Here is a 21,121-nt window from a genome sequence, read left to right on the forward strand (position 1 = left end):
AGAGCTTGTGCTTTTCTCTGCTGGTCCTGTCAACGGCTGCTCAAAGTCGCAATTATAAAATCATTCATATCGTCACTCACCCTGTTTGGATTCTGGTTGTTGTGGATGCCACCCTAATCTTTACCATCACCTGTTTCCCTAGTCTCAAATGACAGCATGGGTGTTGACCCTTTATCTCCAATTGCACCAGTGCGCCTCAGAGCGCTGCTGCTTCCAATTGGAAGAATCAAACGCTCCCGATTTCTGAGCTTCGCAGCTCGATTACAAGCTGAAAATGTAGTTCGGCTAGGGGACATCAGTCCCGATGCTCGACCAAACCGAAGTACGCAATGATATTGTTCTGACAAAAGCATCTTATAATGCGGAATAATTGGATAACCTGGCTGACTATTGGAACTTATAGACATGTTTTCCCCATTAGCCTTTCCGACTGGGATGATTCTCTACGACATATCCTTCTCAGTCCCTCCCACGTCGCACCTTGAATTGTTTCCATTTGAGACATTCAGAGAACCACTTGTAATTATTGTGATAGCGGATGGTGCTGAGATGCCAAAAAGCCCCCAGTCAAACAGCAAACATCCAACTCCAGAGGGACTTGACCAGTTGCTAGAGGAGCTTAGTACAGTGAAATCGAAGAATCCACGGGCATTGGTGAACCAGCTCCTGATATTTGACTATGATGGTCTAGAGAAGCTCACAAATGGACCTGAAAATGTTCTTTGGATCCCAAGCCCCCAAGAATCCAAAGCTACTACAATGAAAACGGTCCTGTGTGATATCACCTCGATTTTACTCTCGGAGCTGGATGAGTTCGCTAAGACAATTCAAGCCATTCCAACCATCGATTCTCCTAAAGCATTCTCATGGGGACCACATCGAAACCCAGAGCTACGGCCTCGACCCGTAGATAGGTTGCTGAGCCGGATGACCTTGCCTGCACAAATGCCATCTAACGCGAATGGTACGCTGGACTCCCCATTGAGTTCCAACACAACCTCGCCAGCACCCAGTGAACACGAGACACCTACTACGTTTGACGAAATCACTCGATCGATTCATCTCTCACGTTCAACCGCCGGTGGCGGCAAAAGTCCCTCGGTAGCATCGATCAAAGAGCATAGTCGTGAAAGGATATCTGTCAGCGGATTAAGCGCAACAGACAGAACCAAAAACCGCATCAAAGCCCGGGCTGGTGTTGTAATTGGTACTTTCTTCTTGCAGGCAGGAAGGTGGCACGACGCATTGAAAGAGCTGATTGACGCGGCGAACAATGCCCGAGCAAGCAGCGATTATATCTGGCATGGAAAGGCGCTAGAGAATATCCTTCTTTGTCTATTGATGCTAGGATGGGCAGGTATGGATTTTCAGGTAAGTTTAATGTTTTCTATGAAAGACAAATTGTTAGCAGACCACTCATGTACTATACAGATACCCCCAGTCCTTTACCCTGTTGCCGAGAAATCTTCCAAGGCACACAGGGACTCGGTTACTACTCCAGCAAGTGCTGGTAATCGCATTGTCTCTCTTCAAAATCTAGCTAATCTTCTGCCCGATCTGTCAAACACAATCCTGAATCTGTATACCCGAGCCGCCAACATCACAGATGAACCCCTACCTCAATTGGTATTCTCTGAGACAGTCATCCGATTATCAAGAGTGATGGTCTCGGCTCGTGTTCGAGATGGCGCTCTTGACGATAACGCTCTCAAACATATTGTGATGAATGAACCTCTGATTCCTTTACTTCAACCAGAGCTTCCACGCGGGACTGTACTGCTCCGGAGATCTGATATCGCAAATTTCCTGTATCGTGCTCTGCCGCTCTCTGCGGGTGCGGATTTGCCCGCAACCGATGCTGTCCCCATAGTAGTGGGTGTTGTTTCCGTCTTGAATGCCCTCGATTTACCCCGAAAAAAGGCCTTTATCATGCGTGAGCTTCTTAATGTGATTGTACCCAGTCTTGTGCAGGCCCGGAAGATTGGTGCTGCAGAAGTTGGTATTCATCCTGCTGCTGGACTGGCTTCTCTCAGCGATACTGCATTTGACGTGAATGCTCTGGACATTGGCCCTGGAAACATGGAATCAAGTGTACGTATTCTTCTTGCTACAATAGGGGAGATATATGGCGTTCAACCCTCTGAATTTCATGAATGGGAGAAACAACAGAGCCGATCCAGTGGCTCCCATGATATTCCTGCATATGATTCTGTTGCAGGTATCACAGAGAGGTCTTTCCGATATTTGTCTTTGGAAAGATATGGTGACCTCAACTTAAAGATCGACGTTCTCAGGGCTTGTATCAACTGTTGCGAGGCACTTCCTGACTTTGAGGGTGTCCTACGTTTCACAGTCGAGCTTCTGCAAACCATTCGAGGTGATTTGATGCTTAGTGAGACTTACAGAAAGCCGCCGTGTCTACCTCCAGACGACCAAGTCCGCCTCTTGAACAACATCAAACGCACCGTTGGTGCTGCGAACCGCCTAGGTGTGTCCAATATGTTCGCCGAGTATTGGGATGATTTTCTGGTGCGTGAAGTTCAACTTCTGGCACTGCCAGATCCAAGAAGACCAGTTCGTCGGTCCAAGTCAGAGTTGGATGCTGTCACCACAAGCTCCGAGCAGTCAAAGAAGGATCCATTCCTATACAATCCCTTTGCTAAGCCCAATAGCAAAGCCCTAGAGGCGTTGGTAGTAACGGACGAACCTGCCTCTTTCCGAGTTACTTTGCAAAACCCCTTTGAATTTGAACTCGAAATAGAACATCTACGACTGGAAAGTACAGGGGTGGAATTTGAAGCTCTATCAGAAAACATATTTCTGCCTCCGCTTTCTCTACAAGACATCATTGTTCTTGGTACGGCCCGTGAGGAGGGAAGTCTTGATATATCAGGCTGTATCGTCAAAGTGCGCAACTGCCGTACAAGAAGATTCCCTATTTTCAAAAACGTGTGGAAGCCCGAACCTGAGGTCAAGTTCAAGCAAATGGGCCTGGATTCAAAGAAGCTCCTCGCAGACAGACCATTGTCCTGTATCTCAGCAACGTTAAAGGATGACAAATCCTCTGCTAAGAAGGGTCCGGAGACCGAGACATGCCAAATTAAAGTCATCCCTAAGCAACCATCATTGGTGATCGAATCAATGTCACTATCACAGTCTGCAATGATGGTTCTGGAAGGAGAAGTCAAGTCGTTCAAGATTACTCTCCATAACACTTCCTCATGCCCCGTGGACTTTGTCTTGTTTACTTTCCAAAATTCGACCACTCGGCAACTTCAATCGGCCCTCAAAAACAAAAATCTACTTCCAGTCGAAGTCTATGAGCTGGAGCTAAAGCTAGCCACCCAACCAGCCCTGCGATGGCGTCGTGAAGGTTTGAATTTCCAAGATTGCTCGATCCCAGCGAAGGAGAAGGCTTCTTTCACTATCGATGTATTTGGCAAGCCTGGTCTACAGGAAACGACAGTGCAAATCGATTACTCTTGTGTGGGCATCCAACGGGAAGAATTGCCGGAAGTATTTTACACCAGGCAATTGTTCGTTCCGCTGACGGTCACCGTGAACGCGAGCGTCGAAGTTGCTCGTTGTGATATCCTGCCATTCAGCGGTGACTTTGCATGGCTAAATCGTTTGAATTCCCCCTCGGCATCAGCATCTGACTTCCCTAGCTCTGTCCTGGAAAATGACCCTTTCTCTCAAGTTCTCTCCCGCTTGGGCACCGGAGCGTATGGATCAGATCACTGTGTCGTATTGCTGGATCTTCGCAATGCATGGCCAAGTCCCTTATCAGTATGGCTGCGTGCCAGTGAGAATTTCATATTGTCCACGGATACAGATGCAGATGGCCAATATTCCGTGGGTGGTGATCTTCAACCTGGTCAAGTATCTCGATTTATCCTCGTACTACCCCGTGTATACGTGAATAACCCGCATGCATCAATACCAGTGGTCAACACAGGTACTCGACGTCAATTTGTCGTCAGTGCCAACAAGCTTTCATTTGAAGCTGAAGCAGCTTCCCGAGAAGCCTTCTGGTTCCGAGAAGAGCTTCTCAAACGAATCCTCGGAGGCTGGAAGGAGACTACCACGGGTCGTGAGGGCTCAATTGACCTTCGCAATATCCGCTTGAATGCCCGAATGGTGGAAGCCATGCGCCTGGAAGACGTAGACGCCACATTCTCACTGACTTCTCCTGTCGCTTCATCTATCACACAAACGGGCCGCTCCCGCTTCTGTGCCAAAACAGATGACCTTTTGACTTTGACTGTCACTGTTCACAATCGTTGCTCACATTCGATTCATCCCCTGCTTCGCCTCCAGCCCAGTTTGTGTCATCAACCTCATAATGTTGCTCTAGATCTCACCCGTAGACTCGCATGGACCGGCATGCTACAGCAGGCCCTCCCGATCTTGCATGGTGGCGAGTCTGTTCAAACTTCCATCGGTGTGACAGTATTATGTCGTGGTGAATACGAGTTTGGTGCCAGCATTGAGGAAGCACGTCTCTTGCGACCTTTCGATGATGATTGCAGGGAAGAAAACGAAGATGGTGCCTCCCGTCCTTACGACGACGGCGTCCAGGATACATTTGGTGTGGATGTTATGAGACGACGACACATCTGGCATGCAAAGGACTCGTGTGTCATTCAAGCAAATGATTAAACAGATGGTTTGATCAATTTTATATGCCATTATTCTGCTAATCCTCTTCTTCTCTTACTATGTACATATATGATAGCTCCCATTGTCTGTTTTACTACGTCTATGGCTAATGTAGCGTGAATATGGTTCTTGTCTCAGGGTATCGGTGTGGTATATGATCTCTATAATTTCCCAAAAATAAACTTCAGTGGAAACACAGCTCTTTTGATGGATTTGTTCTAAACTTGACACTGCAAGTCGATCTCAAGACGAGAATAGAGCGCTAGTGATGGATGATAGGGCTTCTTATCCTCTTCATCTGAATCAATATATAACTTGTTAGTAAGTTCTTTCACTCGCAGGTTAGTGCCGTGAGAGTCAGTCTGCTCCGATTCTCCTCGTCGACTAATTTTTTCTTTTCGCCGTCGCTACCATGATGAACGGGCCGATTTCACCGCCAGAAAGTCTTATTTGACGCTCCAGATTCGAAGTGGAGCAAGCATCATCAAATCTGAAAGAATTGATATATCATGTTTGTTATAACCCAGGCATACGTTCAAAGCTGGGACAGACGCTGATGGACGGGACTGATTTGCAATCACAAAGGGCCGAATATCAATAAAGGTCGGTGGACTCTCTCATCCTTCATTATTGCCCCCATCGTTCCCTTCTGTCTGCGTAGATGATCTCTCCTGAGTGACCACAGCGGGTTGAGACTCTCCCAGTGGAAAACTGAGGTGTTTCCAGTCTTCGATCTCTTCAATAATGCATTTCAACCGATCACGAATACTCTCAACAGCATATGTACCGAGTATAAGACGTAGGGGTGGGTACGAGCAATGTCCCAGTTCCCAGACCAGATGCGCCGCCTTCACCGCAGACGCAGGCTGCTTGTCAGCCAGCCACATTAGCATTCGTCTGGCATGCGCTGCAGGCGAAGTCGATGTATTGTAAGGACAACTGGGTGGTTTCACTAGAAAATGACCGTATAGCGGGAGCGGCGAGGAAAGATTATGCTCGGATGGATTAGCGGCCATGAAGGACGGCGAGACCAAATCCCCTATATCATCACGGCGCATGTGACCCGGTTCGACAAGCGTGCCCTTGATATTGAAGCTGTCCACCTCATACAGCATGCTCTCCATAAGTCCCTCAACTGCGTACTTTGACGCACAGTATGGCCCAAGCCCCGGCACCCCAAGCGCGCCAGACGTTGAGCTGAAAATGAGATATCGCCCAGCGCGCCGCTCCCGGAAATGTGGCAAAGACAACTGTATCATATTCAAAGTACCAGTGAAGTTTGTCTCAAATTGATTTCGGATGTCAAACTCGTCTTGGTCTTCGCATGCCCCGATCACACCGTAACCAGAGCAGTTGGCGATTACGTCGATGCGCCCGAATCGCGCGATTGTGAGATCTATCACTCGTTTCACGGTTTCTCTAGCTCGTACATCACATAATAGACCCAGACAATTCTCATGCTCGTCTTCTAGTTCCTTCATGCATTCTGGGCTGTTTTCGTACGTCCGTCCTACCGCGGATACAAGGTCGTTGCGCGATAGGGCGGTTTTGACAAGTGAACGACCCATGTGGCCTGTCGCGCCAAAGATCTACCAATGAGTTTGAATCAGTGACAAGAAATTGGCTATAAGATCCGCTACGGAAGTCGAAAATCGGAAGTTGGAAGTTGCTGGGCTAAAGTGGAGGGGCAACCTACCAGCCATACAAGCGGTTTGGGTGGCTTCTGTGGACCTGGAGGGTCAGTCGTTGAAGGAAGATGCAGTCGAGGTTCACGAGAGGCAATGGGAGAAGTAGGTCCTCCCTTTGGAGGGGAATATTGCTCCATAGCTACCTAGGTAGGTGAAGAGAGGAAAACCAACTTCGCATTTTCCGGGGTGAGACCCACTATTCGTTCAATATAACTACTCAATAAGCTAAATACCAAGTATTTAAATATTTCCACACTACGTGGTTCAAGGTACATGCTTCAATTACATACTTCAACTTGAAATAATTATAGCTGCATTTTGAAAATGCCTATTATCGTCCAACCTCCTGTCGCAGCCGTCCCGCAGCTGTCGAGGACCCCGTTTCTGGCCAACTGCCGATAGCGTCGTCGACTTCTTCCAAAAAGGTCGTACTGTTGTGCATGCTAGTGCTACCAAGAACAACACGCACACCTGGTGAGCTAGCATTAACCTGAGCCACCATCTTGGCTTCCTCGTAAGTAGCTCCCCCAACCATGAAGATGACAATATCCTGCGGCTTGTCTCGCGTGTGTCCACTTCCTTCAAGGAATGGATACTGCAGCTCCTTCAGACGGCCTTTAATTAAATTCTGTAATGTCACTTCTAGCCGTGGCGAATGTTGGGTATAGACGTTTTCGACACCCTTAAGGCCTTTGAAGCGATCTCTTGCGCCGGAGAAGAATGAAGTTGATTCAAACAAATCGCTGAATCCACCAGCAACTGGCGGAGCTTGGAGCGAATTATGATAGGTAAGAAGTTTAGAGATGCTATTCACTTGATTGGAGGGGACGTTGCCTGCCGTCACAAGGAGGTCAAGGAGGATGGGCAGAGCGTTGTTGGGCTGTTTCTCGTAACGCAGCGCATAGAGAGCCACCAAGCGAATCTTGTTTTCGGCAGGGACATTTTCAAGTGCAATGATGCGTTGCAAAGACTATAATACAATTAGAAAGAAAAAGAGAAAAGGGGCCAACGGGCCAATGCTATATATCAAACGTACCTTAAGGTCACTGGCGTGATTTTCATTGCAAGCCAGACTTTGCTCTAACTCACTCACATCGAGAAGCGTCTCTTCTCCAACCCGACGGCTCAGCTCTCCCACCAATGTGACATGCTTACTCACATTACCTGCCAGCTTGCGAAATTCCGGGTAATCTTCCACAAAGCGCTTCATATCGGCGATAGATTCGATGTTCATGTTGTTTTGTGTCTTGGCCTGATATTGCTCTACATACTCCTTGATGTTCTGGCCCAGGTCACCAAAATTCTGGTACATGTTCTTCTTAAAAAAAGGGTCTTGATCCTGAGATAGGACAATCTCTTGAAGCTCCGGCTGGATCTCAGGTACATCTCGTAGATCCACCCGCCCATTCTTTATCCCAAGTAATTCGTGCACCATTGCTTGGTATGTCCACTGCGTTAGCAATGGAGTTATGGGATCATCGCGGCGGTCCAGGATTAGTAGGATAGGAGGGGTATCCGTCCGGTGGAAATTGAACAGCTGCTCCTCTTGCGTGATATGGTAGCGGACTTCTGTCGCAAGTTTGCGAGCCATAAAGCTGTTCTTTTCGTAGCGGATCAATGGGTTTTTCTTCAAGGCTAGTAGCAGTGCTAGGGTACCCTCTGTAGCTCGTTGAAGCGAGTCTGGGTTCCACAGATCGGGGGAGTGACTCCATAGCCGATGCAAAGGAAATCCCAGATTCAAAGAGCATAGATCAGGATTGATAACCAGAAAGTCTGCAAATTGCTCTTGTATACACTGGACGACCTCGTGGCTATCTGCCTCAGCCAACCGCTCAAGGGATGACTTGCGGATGATGTTACTCAAATAAATATGATATTCGCCGTACTTCGGTTCTCGTAGCTCATCGATGAGAAGCTGAATGGAGCTCGGGGATGGGCGCACAAAACACAGGCATCGAAGATGTCTCATCTTCTCCCGTGCGGAGTTGTCCAGTCGGTCGATCAGGTAGACCTCATGATTGAGGAGAGCGGATTGAGTGATAGCAGTTGAGACAATCGGTACCTATACAGATCGAAAGTTAGCCTATTAATTCCAAGAAATTAAGGGCAAGTGCAAATACCCACTGTCTCACTATCCAAGAGCAAGATCTTCATCTTGGTCGACGAAGATCCCGAGGCCGACTCGCCGGCCGTCACCATCTTGGAGATGTAGCCCGAGACGGCCGCGACGACGTCCATATTGAAGAGAATGGGCGCCCAGGCGCGGGTGAACAGAGTTAAAAGAGAGAGAAAAAAAAAGGGGGAGAAAAAAAAAAAAAAAGTAATTCAGGTTCTGAATGGGTAGAATTGAGATCTGAATTCAGGTCGTGGGGAAAGTGGAGTGAGGGAAGTTGTTGAATGTTGAGGTTCGGCTTCTTCCCACATGACATTTCTATTTCCTCCCGTTGATCTCGACCTTCCTCTTCCTTTCTTATTCCTTCTTCTTATTCTTTCTTCTCCTTTCAGTCTGTATATACCTAGGTATATATACTTATCTGATGCAGGCTTGCGTTTAAAGCTTTCGTCTTCCAACTTTGGTCACCATGTTGCCCTACGTAGACCTGTGTTTGTATCCCCTCATAGAGCTTACAGATCTCGAACTGACTCCCCCGCAGTGTTTGATTACCCTGCTCGGCTTACAGGCGCGTCAGTGGATGAACGTATGTGGATCTATCTTATTTTTACAAACTGACTGAGATTCTAATTTGTTCTTTCTTTCTAGTCAAACTGATCGCTTCATTCCTTCTATCCTATCCTCTGGCAGCTTTACTGAAACGGATCCCCGACGCTCAACCCTGGAAAAAAAATGCATTCATCATTGGAGCTTCTCTTTTCTACATGATAGGTCTTTTTGACCTGTGGGATGGTCTTCGCACTCTTCTATATAGTGCATTTGGCACTTATGCCATTGTATACTATGTGGACGGGTCCTTGATGCCCTGGTTCGGCTTCGTCTTCCTCATGGGCCACATGTCGGTGAGCCACATATACCGTCAGATCGAGAATGACCCACAGGCAGTCGATGTTACTGGTGCCCAGATGGTACTGGTCATGAAACTTTCCTCCTTCTGTTGGAACATTCATGACGGCCGCCTGCCCCAGGATCAGCTGTCTGATGCACAGAAGTACTCTGCCATCACCGAGTTCCCCAGCATCTTCAACTACCTTGGCTACGTCTTCTTCTTCCCATCTCTCTTTGCCGGTCCTTCTTTTGAATATGTCGACTACCGCCGGTGGCTTGATACAACTCTATTCGAAATTCCTCCAGGCACCGATCCATCCAAGGTTCCCCCTACACGCAAGAAGCGCAAGATTCCTCGCAGCGGTACTCCAGCTGTCAAGAAACTCGTGATAGGACTAGTCTGGATCTTTGTCTTCCTTCAATTGGGCTCATTATTCACTCGAGAGGTTGTGCTTTCTGACGCCTTCCTGGAATTTGGGTTCCCGCGCCGCGTTTGGACTGTGTACATGCTCGGGTTTGCCAATCGTTTCAAATACTATGGTGTGTGGTCTCTAACAGAGGGCGCCTGTATTTTGTCTGGCATGGGTTACAATGGGTTTGACGAGAAGTCGGGCAAGGTCTTCTGGAACCGCTTGGAGAATGTTGATCCCTGGGGATTGGAAACGGCTCAAAACTCGCATGGCTACCTGAACAGCTGGAATAAAAATACCAACCACTGGCTGCGGAACTATATTTACCTCCGTGTCACTCCGAAGGGCAAAAAGCCCGGCTTTCGCGCGAGTATGGCTACGTTTGCGACAAGTGCCCTCTGGCACGGCTTCTATCCTGGTTACTACCTGACTTTTGTACTAGGATCGTTCATTCAGACTGCAGCAAAAAGTACGTCTTTTCTTTATCTGAGATATCATATGTCACAGCTCGACTAACTAACCAAATAGACTTCCGACGTTACGTCCGCCCCTTCTTTCTCACTCCGGATGGTAGCCGCCCCACACCGTACAAGCCATACTACGACATTGCTAGTTGGCTGGCAACCCAGCTAACCCTGGGTTTCGCTGTCATCCCATTCCTAATCCTCACATTCGACAACTCAATAACCGTGTGGAGCCGTGTGTACTTCTACGGTATCATTTCCGTCCTCGGCTCATTGGTTGTGTTCGCGTCTCCAGTGAAAGCCCATCTAGTAGCTCGCCTGAAACGCCGTAACAGACCCCATGCGCCACGTACGATGAGCCAGGAAACAGTACGACCACCTTCTCTTGGTCTACCCAATGATCCAGAACGTGACTTTGACGAGGCCGTTCAGGAAATTAAGGGAGAGATTGAGTCACGGCGGCGAAGCGGTAGTATTGTGACCATGCCCACTGGCAAGGAATTGAAGACCGCAGTTGAGCAGAAGATAGGTCGAAAACTCTAACTCTTAGATTCACTCTCAAAGGGTTTGTACAAAGAGATGAAGACGGGTCTCAAAATTTTATGAGTGCTGGTGCAAGAGGAGCTCTTGCTATAATTAATTACGTGGGTTGGTGGTTGTTATGAAATTGTACTTTCCAAGTTTCGGGCGTCGATTATTTCAGTTTGGTGGATTTAGAAGCTTATTCTAGATAGACTAGCTATTACATAAGGCCAGGCAATAGAGCTAAAGTCCTGAAATGGCTCATTATCATTATTTGATATATTCTTCTAAAATACCTAGGTTAAAGACCGAAGTAGTATGTGCTTGAAATTCACATATTGAATTAAGAAGCAATGAGATGTGATAGACTGGAGTAAACATGAGACGAAACTCCACTTATGAGAAAATGAATAGACTATTCAGATAGGATATAAAACTGCCTTAGAAGCATGGATCAGTTAAGGGAGGAGACAATATTCCATTATCGTTCGTGAGATTTTGAAGTGTAACATGATAGATACATAAAATGTAGCGGAATATTATATGTCGGGCATACCAGTCGTATATTCATATTCAGAAGATGTGCAAGGAAAAAACCGAATAAACATGGTTGAGGAATTCTTCTCGAACCGGGAATAGAGAGTCGCAAAGATGAAGCAGAACAGACATTAATGAAAATGATAAAGGACATGGATTCCCAAAGCAAAAAAAAAAAAAAAAAAAAAAAAGAATATCAATGCATGGTTCGTGAGAGTCATTTCATAGATCAAGTCAAGAAGAAACGTTAGAAGCCGGACGTGGAACTGATAACAGCAAGAGTAACCTAGGAACATGTCAGATGTTGGTCACCTTTCTCTTTCTGAGTGCTCAAGTACTCACAGTAACGACGATTATTACAATCCCAAGCGAGATCATCCAGCGATTAAGATTCCGCCACCAACGAGCATTTCTATATCGCCGCTGGTGCAAGTTAAACAACTGCGATTGAAGTGCAATTTCAATGTCATTGCCCCCTTCCATCATTTCCATCTTTTGTGGCTGAAGAGGTAGAGGCAGAAAAGCAGCAATCATCCAAGCTATTGAGATATCAGTAAGTGGCACGATAAAGAAAAAGATAAAAGAGTCAAGAAAACATACCAAGTGGAAAAATGAAGCCCAGGCAGAAGGAATAAACCTGGACATTCCTTCGCCCAAAAATAGGTTCTGTCGTTGAATCAAACGAAGGAGTTGTCCATGTACTGATCGATTGCTTCATTCTCCGTCTATCGGTATACAGATGTGGGGACCAACTATGTCGTAGTCGACGCATAGGTGATCCGACCAAAATACTGTCAGACTCAGGATCTTCCACCCAGTGAGCGCGCGGGTCTCGAGGGTCACTATCGATACGTCGCTGGATGAGGCGAACTCGTTCTGGAGTTCGAGGTATTTGTATGATAAGTGAACTTTTAGTTGATTGATGACGTTCTGGTAAGCGGGTTCGATTGATATTGAGCGGCGTCGGCATCATGTTGAACACATTTGAGTTACTCGTTCCTGATCGGGCAGTAGATGGCCGGCTTTCAATCCATGACATGGCTGAGTTGATACCCTTTGCATTGCCGCAGTAGTAGATTTTCGCCCATGTAGGTAGAATTTGTAAAACGTTGCTGGATGCGGTGCTGGGACGTCGTGTGCTGTTGCCGTGGAAGCTGTTGCTGTTACTTCGCTTTGAGCTGGACGACAGGCTGTTGGAGGACTTGTGGCTAATGGGAAGACCAGGTAGGCTGTCTCGATATTCATCGTCATCCCAGTCCTGAACTATCCAGAGAGAGGATTTACTTGCATCTGAATTTGCATCTGAATTTGCAACCGCCGCTGGTGGGAGAGTATGTTGTGACATGCTGGATTCAGAGTATAAGACGGATGACACGGTTGATAAGTGAGGATTCCAACGACCAGATACTGGGCCTGGAGTGAAGTCGCGCTCCGAAGAGATTGACGAATGGACACCGGAGTTGGACGAAAAATTGCGCACTCGGGGATATGCTATCGGTATCACGTTCTCCGTAGAAGATAAAGAATCTGACCCTGAGCGGGAACTAGGTGTGGAAGACGTTGCCGAGTGTGATCTGTCTGCGGAATGATACCTGGACACGGAACGAGGAGATGTCCCCGAAGGTTGCGAGCCAGATTGGATAGATGGTGAGCCAGAACTGACTGATGAGCTAGCCGTATAGATCCAAGGAATAGCTCCAGAATATCTCACCACGGTGCTGTGAGAATTATCTGAAGAGAGCGAGTTGGTCCGTAGATCTGCAAAAGAGACCATACTGGAATTGTCCAAAGTCACAAAGTTAGGACTGGATGGAAGCCCGATGGGTGACACATTTGGGCTAGAATCACCAATCGTTGACTCCTCTTCTGTCTCGGACTTGGGGGATACGGGTTCGGATATGACCGCTTTGATGGTTGGCGTGGCTGTTGGCAGCACAACGATGTCCTCGTCCGAGTATTCCGGCTCAGAACTATAATTAACCCCTTTACCAGATGAAACCTCTTGCAGTGAGGAATTGCTGGAGTTGGGATCCTCATCCCACATATGCGGTGGGGAATTTCTTGTGTCAGCAGTTGAGGAAACATCCCAGAGATCCCCTACCGACTGTTCTCGTACACTGCTACTACACTCATGGCTAAGGGCAGGTGATGGCCATAGAGTGGAAGATGAACGCGGAGTATCTGAATATGAGAAGCCAACGTCTGATATAATCTGACGCTGTCCATGACCCAGATTGGGCAACAGTATCTGTTCCGGTTTAGTTGGAAATGGTGTAGAGTTATAAATGTCGATATCTTCCTTTTCCTGGTTCATATGTAGTGAACGAGAGATGGATCCTTCATTGTTGTGACCAGATGATCGTTCTTCCAAAGCCCTTCTCGTCCGAGGTGAGGTCGATTGATTTGAAGTCATACTGTCGAACCAAAATTACAAGCATAATCCAAATAATCCCCGAGCAATGGCCGAAATAATTAAAGAGGGTATATGAGTTGTGAGGCAACAAACAGCTGATTCCAAGGCAGTTTGTAGTTTGTTTTGGTTTTTTCTGTATTGGGCTTGATGTAAGGAATGTATCTTTGCCCTAAGGGGGAAAAGAAAGCAGTTGAATGACAACGTCGAAATATCCAGAATGTTGAATATTAAGGTCAAAGAATAGGATTTGCCAACCGCAATAGTTAAAAGGCCTAAAAAAGAGTGTAAAAACGAGTGGAGTAAAAAAGAGGGACGGTCGTTTCAGAATCACGGATCGTTAGAAAAAGAGGGAACGGCGTCTAAGGCATTTTAAAAGACCAAGAATGAGAAGGAGAAAAAAGGTGAGACAAGTCAAGGGGGAAAGAATTTAAGAAAATGAATGGACAGCGGTGTAAGATAAATAGCTCTAAGTCTAGATTGTCTAGACAGGGATTAATATGCAGGTCTCTTAACCTTGGAGCTATTACTCTGCAGTACCAGGTAGTATATCGTAGTTTCCACTCCAATTTACTTCTTACATTCTAGAAACCATCTAGAAGTCGGTTCGGTAGGATATCTTGGCTAAACTTGTTTCTGACAAGGCTACGAGCCGTTCTTCATCATGGAAGGATTAAAGAAGGTTGTGGTCTCAGTAGAGGCTGGAATACTCCATATGTATTACGGGGCACTATGATCCAATTGTGGAGTCGATGTGTTGTTCCCCTGTTTGGCGCCCAATCTAACTTAACTACGTATCCTACTTCTATTTTAATTATTCCGCTATGTAATAAGCATGGAGTTAACTAGTTATTGATATTCAGATGTAATCTCCCACCTGCTATTTCAGCTCGTGTCGGAGAATTAGTATACCTCGCTTTGACTCAGTTTAATATGATGATAAACGCAGTCGATTGGTTATATATGCAAGGGAAAAAGGGGAAAGACCACGAGTTCGATCATTACGTAGACTCGATGTTTTCTTTCTGGATATCTATTTATCAGACTCCACTTCATCACTTGAATTTTAGATCTGGAGCTAATGAATCACCAAAAACTTGCCAATTTTAGTTACTTATTTGAGTTTAATGTTTGTTGATTTTTTTGGTGACACTGTAATTACTGTATTTAACCGCTCAGTCCTTGACCAGTCCCGTATAAAAACTATAATACCGCGTCACCATTTGTTACAGCCCTAATCAACTACACATACTAGGGTATAATTTAGCTACTTCGATAGAGTAAGATCTAGTGTGATTTAAGGTTGCTATATGCATGAATTAAGCACCTAGGTAATTGAGCATCAATGGAGTTGAATCTATGTTTATGTCTAGGTGGGTATATATACGTCCAGGTTACCTACCAAATATGTTTAAACCACATTTAGAACCGAAAATCTGCAAAGTTGTACATGCTTGGTGTGGATGTGAATTTTTGGAACTTAATGATAGCTAGGTACACTTATGTCAAGTATCTAATCAATACAAAGTAACTCAAACCTCAGTATAGTCACCAAGGACATCATCCATGGGTTAGAATATCAACAGTCATTCTTTATCCTATTTAGGAAATATTGATGCCTGATTTAGCCTGATTATATCAAGATTTGAGTAAAATCTAGGTGGAATCTTTGCAATGACTGAAAATGGTGCCCAGGTAGCACTTTTTCCAACTCTAGTTACTTTATTTACTATTTTCATATGCCGAGGTAGCAATACTAACGCCAGTTCAATATTTTACTTCGAAGTGACATGGTAGATCCGGTCTATCTCGCTTATCCAGATTATTTCCTTCAAAGAGTGGGCCTATGCCATTATCCCCACAAAACATCGGGACGTCGGGGGACGATGGATCTGGTTTCCATCATCTACTCTGTACATCATCCCGAGATTAACACCAACATGGAGTACATCTCTCATTCGCAACCTCGGAAGATTGAAACCTGACCAATTTCATTCTATCCAAATCCAATAGACTGTGAAATATATCTGATGCAATAACCCTTGTTGTAATTGAGCAGATCTGAAGCCCTTACTGCAGATTACTGTTCCCTCAAAGATTGTCTTGCCAAGTCCCAGCCTCCCTACTTCTGGTGACGGATACAGAGGAAACCTGCCATTTTACTCTGTATTTTCTCAATGATAAAATGAATAAGAGATGAATAGCTTATTGTAAAAAGCTATCAAATGTAATATACACAGAATGGAGATATGCGAGTTAGAGGATATATGAGAAAGCGGAGGTCAGAATACAACATTCACAAGCCTACCTCCCTTAACAACAATGACACGCCGTCTCTTATTCCAGTCGTTTTTCTCCCGAAGCCACATCTTTCCTTCTGCCGTCCCCAAAACATGGCCAATCACCCATTCCTGCTCTTCCCGTGTTGGAGCCGGGGCCGTGCTCTCGGCCGTGGAGAATCGTGGGATGGTCACCGAGCATCGCAATTTGCCATTAATTTGAACAGCGACGGTTTGGCCACCGCGGGAAGATAGGACTTCGGCTTGCCCCGGTGTAAGAAGGGGGGTAGGCCACGTGGAGACTAAAATGGATGATATTGCCGAAGATGATTGTTTTGTAAATGGCTCATGCAAGATCTCCCAAGACTCCGATGCCAATGCTGGTGCAATCGGGGATAGGAGACGGAGGAGACTCGAGATAGAGAGATAGAGGGCTAGAGGGGAGGAAGGAGGCGTTGATGATAGGGCGTTTGTTAGTTTAATTAGATCGGAGATTACCGTATTGAGCCCGTAAGGGTTGCTCTCGATACAGGCTGTCACAGACAATATCGTGTTATGAGTAGCTAGAATAGCTTCTGCATCGGAATCGCTCAGATCATCAAGTGATGGAGGAAGAGGGAAAGCTTGGACCATTGCAGTATCAATATCGGCAGGGGAGGCAACCAAGGAGGACTTGGCCAGTGTTTGCCGAGTATCAATTACAAGCTTCCATAACCTGCCAAACCACCGCTCCACACCCACAATTTTGGTTTCGTCCCACTCGAGCACTTCACTGACAGGTGCGGAGAAGAGCACGTGTGCGCGAGTGGCATCGGCGCCATATTTAGAGGCACATACAGTCGGGTCAACGCCATTGTGTTTGCTCTTTGACATTTTTTCAAATGACACATTGGGTGTGATTTCGGTGCCCTTGATCAAGGGCTTCTCACGATCTGTGAGATCGACTTCGTCGGGGTGCAAGAAGCGCCCAGTGGATGGCTCTAGGAATGTTTTTCCATGGACCATACCCTGAGAAAGTAGAGTCTTGAAGGGCTCAGCTGGACCTTTTGTACCAGCTGGGAATAGGTCCGACTGAGCGAGAAACTTGTAGATAAACCGAGCGTACAGTAAATGCAGAATAGCGTGCTCCACACCGCCACTATAAAAGTCTACAGGTTGCGCAACGGAAGGTGAGAATGGGGCATCCTTGTTTGCAGAGTCCAGGAAACGCAGAAAATACCAAGACGAATCCACGAAAGTATCCATTGTATCAGTGTCACGTTTCGCTGGTCCCCCACAGCTTGGGCAACTCGTATGAAGCCACTCTTCAGATGACTCAAGGGGATTGCCCTTTTTACCCTTGAGCCAGTCGCCTTGGATCTTGGGTAGCCTGACAGGCAAATCCTCCTTTGGCACAGGGACAGGGCCACAGTCAGCACAATGGATGATGGGGATAGGCGTACCCCAGTATCGCTGACGACTGATCAGCCAATCTCGAAGGCGCCATCTTTCAACAAAGTCGGCTTGCCCCAAGTTCTTCAGATCAGTGACTATTTGCTTTGCAGCCTCTTTTGAGTGTAAATTCTGATATTTCCCGCATCGAGAGGTAAGAAACCCATACTGAGTAAATGCCTTGGCATGTTCGATAGGAACAATAGTGTCTATCTCACTTTCACCGTCTTTTGCTGGCTCTGCTTGTATAACGATGGGAATAGATTCAGGGTTTCCATTCTCCTTGAAAAATGCCATGTCTCGGTTGTCGTGACCGGGGACACCCATCACTGCACCTTCACCATACTCGCTCAACACATACGGTGCCGCAAAAATGGGGAGCTGTCGCTGTATGTGAGGGCTTGCTTGATCAATCTTCTGTAGCGGATGGGATGCCGTGACTCCGGCGAGGCGGTAGCCAGCCTTAGAGTCTGGAGGGAGGGAGGACGCCTCATCTAGGAACGAGCGAAGCAATGAGTCTGTTTCTGCAGCTTTCAAGACAGCGGGGTGATTGAGAGAGAGAGCGAGATATTCAACGCCATACAAAGTGTCAGGACGTGTCGTGAATACGTTTATATTGACCTCATCTGTTTCTTGCCCACTGATGATCATTGGAAATGTAATTTTGGCTCCCTGGGACTTTCCAAGCCAATTCCTCTGCATTGATAAAACACGTTCGGGCCAGCCGCCAGAAAGCGAGTCCAAGTCCTTCAGTAGCGTCTCCTTGAAGTCTGTGATCCGAAAGAACCACTGCTTCAAATTCAACTTTTCAACTTTGGCCCCGGAACGCCATGAGCATCCGTTGGCATCAACCTAGGACATGTTTAGGGTTGCGGTCAATTTGTATATATAATCTCACCTACCTGTTCGTTTGCTAGCACAGTCTTATCAACAGGGTCGTAATTGACTAGTGCTTCAGCCTGATAAGCTAGTCCTTTCTCATAGAGCATCAGAAATATTCGTTGTGTATGTTCATAGAACTCCGGTGAACATGTGGCCAGTTCCTAGACAAAATGTCTTGTCAGTCCTAAATGCCCATCAAATTTCCAAAATAGCATTGAGACAGATTGCATACACGATCCCAGTCGAACATTGTAGATATACGCCGCAACTGCTCCTTCATCTTAGCAATATTTTGCTGTGTCCACTCCGCGGGGTCCACGCCACGCTCGATCGCCGCATTTTCCGCTGGCAGCCCGAACGCATCCCAACCCATTGGGTGCAGAACATCATATCCGCGCATTCTATAAAACCGTGACAAGACATCTGATATAGTAAATATACGTAGATGGCCCATGTGCAACGTGCCAGATGGATATGGAAACATCGATAGGATAAAAAATTTCGGTTTCGGGTCAGAGCCCTCTGAAGTGATAGGGATTAGCGACGCCGGATCGGATTGCCATTTTGCTTGCCACTTTTTGTCAAGTGCAGGAAGGTCGAGCTTTCGGTTTATTGCTGTTGAGGACAGGCGCGTGAAGGCATTGGAGGAATTGGAGGAGAGGGCGAATGGACGCAGGTTAGGGCGTGCGCAAAGTCGCGCTTGTGCCACTATGGGCGTCAATCGAATACGGGAGAGGATTTGCATGATGGCTACTAGCTCAAGTCATATCGAACGGTATTGATGAGTTGAGTCGTAGTGACCAAACCTGACTGCCGAGAATCGAAATTGTTCGCTCATCAAAACTTCCCCGGAGGTCGGATAGCTTCAGACCAAATTTGGACTAGTGCATGCAGTATAGAATCAAGAATCGCCCACTTTTTTTTTTTTTTAATAATGCTAGTACTACTATATTAATAAATGCTGAGTTAACGAGCTCTATTTTGAAATTCAATATTACTCAGCTAATAAAACTTTGCACCTCAAAAAATAAATCAGATATTCACTTATTTGTATGTACCTTGATGCGAACATCTATTTTCATCAACTGTTTCAGTTTGTCCAACCTCTTAGAGAAGAGATTTATTATCAAGTCTACATCCTCAAGATATTGCCATCGCGATCAATCCCTCCACGAAAATGATCAGCAACAACATTTCCTTTGAACAACGTTTCTTGCACGATATCATGGACATGCCTCGGCTCTATACGACCATACCAGATTCCCATGCCTGCTAGCGGATGAGAAACCCTCGAATATCGCAGAGTCATCTTCGGCGGAATGTACACAATGACATTACCGGCATATTTATGTCCACCAACATGACTAATACGGCCAATATTAGCATGATCAGGTCCATCGATGATAGCATTATCGCTGCTGGCCGATCGGAATCCTTGCGATAAAAGAACACGCTGGAACTCCTTTTCAAGCACGGGCGCCATTACTCCGCAGCGCATGTCGCGACCTCCATGACCACATATCAAGACGGTGGGAGATTGTTCAATATCTATGACACCGGAGAATTTGGAAGCGAGGTCAGGGGCGCGAGTCATTTCTGCCCGCTTATCATCGGGTAGTGAAGAGTGCAAATCATGCAAATGCTTGGGAAGGAGGTAGGCGCGGACGAAAGTCTTCAAGTCGATGGTATCTGTATGGGATGCTATTTCTGTCGGGATAGAGGGAATATATTTGAAGCTAGGAAAGAGGAATGCCGAAGCGGATGACGAGCTGCTTGTTGTCATGGGGGCGATGGAGGAATTTGTGACGAGGATATTGTTGAAAGGCTAAGGACCACGAACCAGGTCAGTTGTTTATTTTTCAGAGATGAGTTACGCGAAGTGGCGCGAACATCAAGATATGCACCACCACGCCCAAGGAGGCTCTTGAGCCCTCTCACCAAATTTCCCCACCCTTGGCCTTCTCCGTCATCTTCAATACGACTTGTCCAGTCTTTTTGGCCTGTGCAAATCAGAAGCTGTTGTGCATATGCGGCCATCGTCCCGTTTAATGCCTGTTCATGATCTATGGGTAACCCTTCCGGCATAGCTGGCGTCGGACAATCGCAAGTGGGATCTGGGCACGATTTGATCACTGGAAATGGGGGAGGTATTTCTAGACGCGCGCGAAGTCTACCGGGACAGTGGGAGGTGCTGGAAAGAGGCCGACTGAAGTTGAAGCCTTGGCCTCGCCTACCACGCACAAGCAATTGCGCAAAGGTTATCGGTTGACGTTTCATCGGATGGCAGGTATTAAAGATTGCAGAGTGCATCTACTAGAGTACAGTGTGGGGTTAGATGAGGAAAGACATGAACAACAATAATTTCTTATATCCGAGCAACTCGGGAACGGAGATAAGCGGAATTATCGAACACTTTTTGCCTCCGAGTCAATTGGCGATATATCGTTATTATCATGATAATAAATATGCGAGGTTACGAGGTAAATTAGATGTAATTCTCGCTATTTTAGATTGTCGCTCGATTATTGAAAGAAAACGCATCAGGGTCGTATTGGAGCTGAGAAATAATGATGTTGCAACTCGAAGACAGCGCGTAGCTGGCGTGTTATGATCAACAAGTACGTGTTTTCCATGGAACGTTGTAGCCCAGTATAACATAGCCAGCAAGTCAATGGCATGGCTTATGTGTGCTTCTTAATCTCGACGCGGGCTTGTTTCGCCTGAATTCGTGTCGTCAATTTTTAAGAAGTCTTTTTATCAAGTTTCTCATACCTACCGGTCGTGGTACTCTTTATTCATTCAAGCCCGTGATAGTCCAATTCATGTTGCCAGTGT

General features: G+C 46.4%; 6 protein-coding genes across 6 annotated transcripts; 2 read left to right on the forward strand and 4 right to left on the reverse strand.

Annotated features, from left to right (window-relative positions):
- Positions 1-156: 156 nt before the first annotated feature.
- On the forward strand, positions 157-4,662 carry N7495_002980 (TRAPPII-specific subunit TRS120; the record flags this gene model as incomplete). Its single annotated transcript, XM_057205649.1, has 3 exons — positions 157-322; positions 404-1,371; positions 1,432-4,662. 3 exons carry the CDS (start codon positions 157-159, stop codon positions 4,660-4,662), a joined length of 4,365 nt encoding a protein of 1,454 aa, XP_057066256.1.
- A 617-nt stretch (positions 4,663-5,279) lies between these two features.
- N7495_002981 (SDR family oxidoreductase) lies at positions 5,280-6,487 on the reverse strand (the record flags this gene model as incomplete). The annotated part of the gene is made up of 2 exons (XM_057205650.1): positions 5,280-6,251; positions 6,359-6,487. The coding sequence occupies 2 exons, from the start codon at positions 6,485-6,487 to the stop codon at positions 5,280-5,282; spliced, it is 1,101 nt and encodes a 366-aa protein (XP_057066257.1).
- Positions 6,488-6,681: 194 nt separating this feature from the next.
- N7495_002982 (Sec1 family protein) lies at positions 6,682-8,588 on the reverse strand (the record flags this gene model as incomplete). The annotated part of the gene is made up of 3 exons (XM_057205651.1): positions 6,682-7,320; positions 7,387-8,412; positions 8,475-8,588. 3 exons carry the CDS (start codon positions 8,586-8,588, stop codon positions 6,682-6,684), a joined length of 1,779 nt encoding a protein of 592 aa, XP_057066258.1.
- A 344-nt stretch (positions 8,589-8,932) lies between these two features.
- On the forward strand, positions 8,933-10,768 carry N7495_002983 (lysophospholipid acyltransferase; the record flags this gene model as incomplete). The annotated part of the gene is made up of 4 exons (XM_057205652.1): positions 8,933-8,954; positions 9,005-9,049; positions 9,112-10,230; positions 10,290-10,768. The coding sequence occupies 4 exons, from the start codon at positions 8,933-8,935 to the stop codon at positions 10,766-10,768; spliced, it is 1,665 nt and encodes a 554-aa protein (XP_057066259.1).
- Positions 10,769-11,614: 846 nt separating this feature from the next.
- On the reverse strand, positions 11,615-13,697 carry N7495_002984 (putative serine-rich protein; the record flags this gene model as incomplete). The annotated part of the gene is made up of 2 exons (XM_057205653.1): positions 11,615-11,823; positions 11,885-13,697. The coding sequence occupies 2 exons, from the start codon at positions 13,695-13,697 to the stop codon at positions 11,615-11,617; spliced, it is 2,022 nt and encodes a 673-aa protein (XP_057066260.1).
- Positions 13,698-15,976: 2,279 nt separating this feature from the next.
- Positions 15,977-20,563, reverse strand: N7495_002985 (Aminoacyl-tRNA synthetase class 1a anticodon-binding; the record flags this gene model as incomplete). Its single annotated transcript, XM_057205654.1, has 5 exons — positions 15,977-18,256; positions 18,307-18,447; positions 18,519-19,039; positions 19,460-20,111; positions 20,177-20,563. 5 exons carry the CDS (start codon positions 20,561-20,563, stop codon positions 15,977-15,979), a joined length of 3,981 nt encoding a protein of 1,326 aa, XP_057066261.1.
- Between the last annotated feature and the right edge of the window lie 558 nt (positions 20,564-21,121).

Source organism: Penicillium taxi, assembly GCF_028828555.1.
Source record: "Penicillium taxi strain IBT 34144 chromosome Unknown utg000002l_segment0_segment0, whole genome shotgun sequence".
Taxonomy (NCBI): domain Eukaryota; kingdom Fungi; phylum Ascomycota; class Eurotiomycetes; order Eurotiales; family Aspergillaceae; genus Penicillium; species Penicillium taxi.